The 5,286-nt window shown below is 37.8% G+C and overlaps 1 protein-coding gene across 1 annotated transcript in view; it reads right to left on the bottom strand.

The window, feature by feature from the left end:
• The window catches only part of LOC107087193 (carbohydrate sulfotransferase 12-like), an 8,351-nt gene extending 7,152 nt beyond the window's left edge, over positions 1 to 1,199 (bottom strand). Inside the window, exon 1 of the mRNA XM_015378619.1 lies at positions 589 to 1,199. Within this exon, the coding sequence (XP_015234105.1) occupies positions 589 to 957 (369 nt within the window). The 5' untranslated portion in view covers positions 958 to 1,199. The remainder of the gene's footprint in view (positions 1 to 588) is intronic.
• Positions 1,200 to 5,286: the final 4,087 nt, after the last annotated feature.

The following is a 5,286-nucleotide window of genomic DNA, read 5'->3' as shown; positions in this document are numbered from 1 at the left end:
ACTGCTATTTTCAAATTTTTATTTTTTTTTGTCCAGCTTTAACATCGGTATCGGTTATTGGGTACATGAGTTTTAAAATATCGGCATATCAGATATCGGCCAAAATCCCAATATCGTGCATCCCTAATCATCATAGGTCTTACAGAAAAGACATTAAACAAAGCCAAGCAGGGAAATCTCAACTTTTCCTTCTGATCAGATAAAAAATTAAAAAAATTAAAAAGATATTAAACAGAAACATCAACAGAAGAAATTGTCTTTAAAAAAAATGTCCCATAGATAATTACTGCAGCAAAAAGCAATTAGTGAGAAATGAGTATTTTATCAATAGGGAGCATTAACCTTGACGGGGGGGAGACATATTTATTCTGTGAGCCTGACAGCAGAAAGTTTCTGCAAATCATTAAACACAATGTTCAATAATTCTAAGTCATATAAACAATATGTCCATTAATGTTGGAGAGGTAGATGCAGGTAAACAGATATCCTCCACTTGGACCTCCATAATTAGGTCAAGACATTTAAATTCTCCATATCTGAACCAACGAAGACTGTCTGATAACACTGACTGGTACCAGACCAGCTCACCTGCCGCTCTCTGAGCTCTGCTGCCACTGGAGTCAGGTGAATCTTCCACTCCCTCCGGGGGATGTAGCGCTCCCCCGACTTCTCAGACTGGTTGCTGCTGGAGTCAACCGGCACCGTGTCGGTGGGCTCCCCGGTTCCCGGCTCCAGGAACTGGTTGACGAAGGCGTCTATGTCGGACAGGAAGGACGGTGTCCTGGTGGTGTGGGGCCTTGGCTGCGGGGGTGGGTGAGGGACCTTGGGGCCCGGGGATACCGGCGTGTACAGATACAGGTGAGAGGCTCCCACATCATCCCAGTAGATGATGATGAGGAGGATCATAAAAGCCGAGCCCAGGGCCACAAAAATGTGGAACATCCTGGATGTTCCCATGGTGACAGCTGCTGGCTATAGAGTCACCATAGCAACAGACTTATGATTTTGCAGGGTGTCTACAGAGCATCGCCATGGCAGCTGATTAAAACAGATACCAAGGTCCTTTTCCTCTGCATCGATCGGAGGTTTGAGTCCACTACGAGGTTAAAAGGAAAACAGAAGCTCCTTCTGAGCGTGTTTATGGACCCGGTCGCTTCAGAAGCCTCTTTAGTTGGATCAGGCAAAGCATGACTGCGAGAGGCCGGAGAGAAATAGACAGAAGAAAAGCAAGATTTCATTTTTTTTTAGCTTTTTTTTTCAAACTTAAATGTATTGTATTTAAATGCAATTCTTGAAATATGATCTGTATATTTATACATATAGAGGAAAAGCCAGACTGGCTCTGTATGACAAATCAGTTATCCACCATCCCCGCCAAAAATCCTACAAAATTTAAATATATATATATATATATATATATATATATATATATATATATATATATATATATATATATATATATAACTCATTGGGTTCTGATGGAAAGTTTCAGCGAAGAGTGACACTTAATTTATGGCAAAGCATGAGCTTAATTTAGCATTTTTACCCCTTCCCGCTGCCAGCAGTGAAATCACAAATGCTTGTCAAATATTTTTAGATCTCAGCACAGCAAAGAGCAACACTTTGCAGCCACAGCAGTGTTTACTCAAAGTACCACGCCCTCCTCTGATAATAAAAGTGCCAGTGTGAACCACCTTTGAAGGAGGTCGCTTATAAAACGCTTCAGAGCCCGACCGCAGTGCCTGCTGTATGAGGGGGGAACACAGATGCTCACTGTGTGCACTAATCAGCTCGGAAGGCTCAGAGATGGATGCAGTGTCTGTCCTATCTAGAACTTCCCACAGCCACATTTCCTGGTTCTCAGGAATAATCGAGCTCCGGTCAACGCTTCTCTTTCCTGCTTGGATCAAATGTCAAGGCGCGTCATTTTATCTGTTTCAGCTAACATTTAAACATGGGATGTCATGGATCAGACTCCATGCGTCCCTAAGGGTAAGAGGAAACCACTGACATGGAAACATCTCTCAGGAGGCAGCAGACAGCTCTCCTCTTCCTCCCTACAGAAACCATATATATATGTTGCTCTATGTCAACACACATCATGTTGTATTTATCCTCGCCATCAGCAATAATAAACAGGGCATATCTAATGCAAAGTAAAGCAGATTTAAGTTAGAACTAGTAGTTAGCACATATTAATTTAGTCATGCATCAATTACTTGGTTTTAAAAACTCAATAATCATTTTTAGCCTCTATATGTATGAAGAAAATCCTTCTTTCATTTAGGGCTGCAACTAATGATTATTTTGCAAATGAATTAATCTGTCAATAATTTTTTCAATTAATTGATTAATAATCAGATAGCCAAAGGTTCCTTAAAGAAGATTTTTTACTAAATTATACCAGGTGAAACTACAACTTTTCCACTTGAGGAGTTCTGGATAAAGCACATTAACAGACGAAAAGGTTTTTTTATATCTTAAATGCTAAATATTTATATATTTCTTTACAATTTTTATATAATTACTGCTTTAATTGGGTTGTACTGTCACCTAAAGGCATGTCTTACAGTCTCTTTACTCCAGTTAATGATTAACTGATTGCTAAATTAGTTGACGATTATTTCAATAATCTAATAATTAATAATTTCAATAATCGATTAATCTGATTAATTGTCTCAGAACTACTTTCATTAATGCAATTGTTTTGAAAAGTAAAAAAATAAAGCTAAAAGTTGAGGACATATTTCTTGGTGCATAAAACGGAGTTAAATCTGTATTCCCTTTATTCTCCGTTTTATTCAACCACTTCCTCCTCCATTAAACCTGCAGCACATTTTTTTTATTTAATAGCCAATGTTGATTAAATTTTTCAACTAGAAAAATGTGTTTCCTGAGAAGATGGGTGTGAATGTTGTACGCTGAATCTGTAACCTAGCAGAAACATGCTGAAATGTTATGAATTTGCTAAACCAGATGCTTGGTGACTTTCCTAAAAAAATAGTCATGCAGATTTCCATAGCAATAAAACTTGTTGAAATCTATTAAATCTACACACAAAAAAACCCCAAAAAACTGCTTGTTCACATAATTAGCAGAAAGCAGAGATGCTGCATTCCTAAGAAAGTAGAATCAAGCTGAAGCATGTGTGTAAAATCCAATGAATAGAGCAGGGCAATCCCTATAATAACAGAAACAGAGGAAGACGTTGTGGAAAAACTATTTCAAAGAGCTGAGTTATGCAATAATAGCAGAGGGCTGTGAAAACGTTGAATAGCATCTGAAATAGGTAAGATGGAAAGAAAGATGACTTTTTAGCAGGATCTTTGAAGGGTTCCAATCATTTTAATGGGAGCAAAAAAAAATTAAAAGATTAAATAGAGTTTTAATAGCAAAAAACAATCCAGAAAGGACAGAATATAGCAGAAATTGAATGACTGAGACAGAAGAATGAAAGAAAGAAACACAATAATTAGTGTATATGCTACTATAAATATTCAGTTATATAGTAATTTATGTATTTTAATATACCTGGTATCAGATTAATTTATTTTTTGACCACAGTTTTCAAAAAGATTAAAGTTTTAGGTTGTGACAGTCAGCTTTAAATTGATTTAATTTGCCACCAGGTCGCAGCCTGATCAGCAGCCTGACCAGCAGCCTGGGCTGGCCGCTCCGCTGCCATAAATCCCTCCGTCCTGTCCGCAGCAGCCAGACAGCCGGACACAAAGCAGCCTTTGATGGGGAAGCAGCGGGCTGCCTCATACCCGGAGCTCACAGAGTCCCAACCGGCGCGGTGTTCGCCTTTCTATCGTTTCAGATAGATTTAGGTCCAAATTTATGGCAGATGTGGCAGGTAAAAATAGCGAGTTTCTCATCTAACGGTCGGTTTACCACGACCACAGCCTAACGGTGTCTAACAAATGCAAAGCGCTGAGGCAAAATTACTACCCAGAGGCGATGCGCACCAACATAGCAGGTTATAAACTTTGTGAAATAGGAGAAAAAGACATTTAAAATCGAGCGTCTTCACCTTTTTTTCCAGCTCCGCTCCTCTTGTTGGATCAGCTGAGTCCGCGCTCTGTAACAGTCGCTGCTTTTCCCCTGGGAGATGGAGCGGGATCTCGGAGCAAAACACCGCGAGACCTCACATCCATGAGGTTTGTGCAACATGAGCTCATGAGAGGAAAATAAATTCACTTTTCTAGGTCAGCTTCAACATGACATTTCTCTCATTTTGGGATGATTCATCCCACGGTAACGTTAGGTGGAAAATAACCTTCAAAAATGACTAAGCCATTAAATATCATTTTTTAACAAAAGCCCAACAATGACCACAAAAAACAGTGGTTAAGTATTACTTCATATTACCATCATGTTGTAGACCATAGCTTATTCATGTTGTGACCTATAATCAGTCTGCAATCACAGAATTTCACACAGAGACTGTTCTGTAAAACAAAGTAATGACTTTAATAGGAACTTACCCTTTTTTTGCTGTACATACACCTCATACTTAGTACCTTATACATACATCTTAGGTGCCCCATTGGGATTGTTTTCCAACACATTTATTTATGCTTATGAAATTAGCTTTTTTCTAAAACAAGTTCATCAAATCTCCACTGACCTGTACATTAATGTATAAAAATAAGGACACCATATAAATATTCAGAACCTTATTACAAAATATAAACATAGCAAAGTATACACCTTTTTTAGTACATATCTACACTCCTCAAAAAAATTAAAGGAACACTTTTAATCATAGTATAGCATCAAGTTAATTAAACTTCTGGGATGTCTTGGAATTCTTGGAATTCAGCCCTCGCCAGGTTGATCATTTTCATTTACATAAAATGATGTTGCATCCTTTTGTTCCTAACACATCACCCAGTTCTTATCATTATAAATACATAAACAGCATGATTTTTCCCCCATTGAGATCTGATGTGTTTTTAAAGTGTTCCTTAAATTTTTTTTAACAGTGTATTTATATTCCACTCATCATACTGTACTTAATATATAAATGAATAAAGATTTTCTGGATGAGGAAAAATAAAGAACAATACCTCCCAACAGCTAGTTACCCCAACATCTTGAGTGAGAAGAGCTTTTCCTTCAACTTTCTTCATGTGTGTCCTGTTTTACCTATATAGCTCTGGAAATAGATGTCCCTAATTTTTCAATACCCTCTCCCTCTGAATTAATTAACTTAAAGTTAATTAAACTTGTTTTTATCCAATAATCACACACACAAAAACATAAACTCACCGGCCCCTTTAT

This window comes from Cyprinodon variegatus, unplaced genomic scaffold (assembly GCF_000732505.1).
Source record: "Cyprinodon variegatus isolate N-32 unplaced genomic scaffold, C_variegatus-1.0 Scaffold175, whole genome shotgun sequence".
Classification (NCBI taxonomy): domain Eukaryota; kingdom Metazoa; phylum Chordata; class Actinopteri; order Cyprinodontiformes; family Cyprinodontidae; genus Cyprinodon; species Cyprinodon variegatus.
Note: the sequence above shows the minus strand (reverse complement) of the source record. Positions and strands in the feature narration are given on the sequence as shown.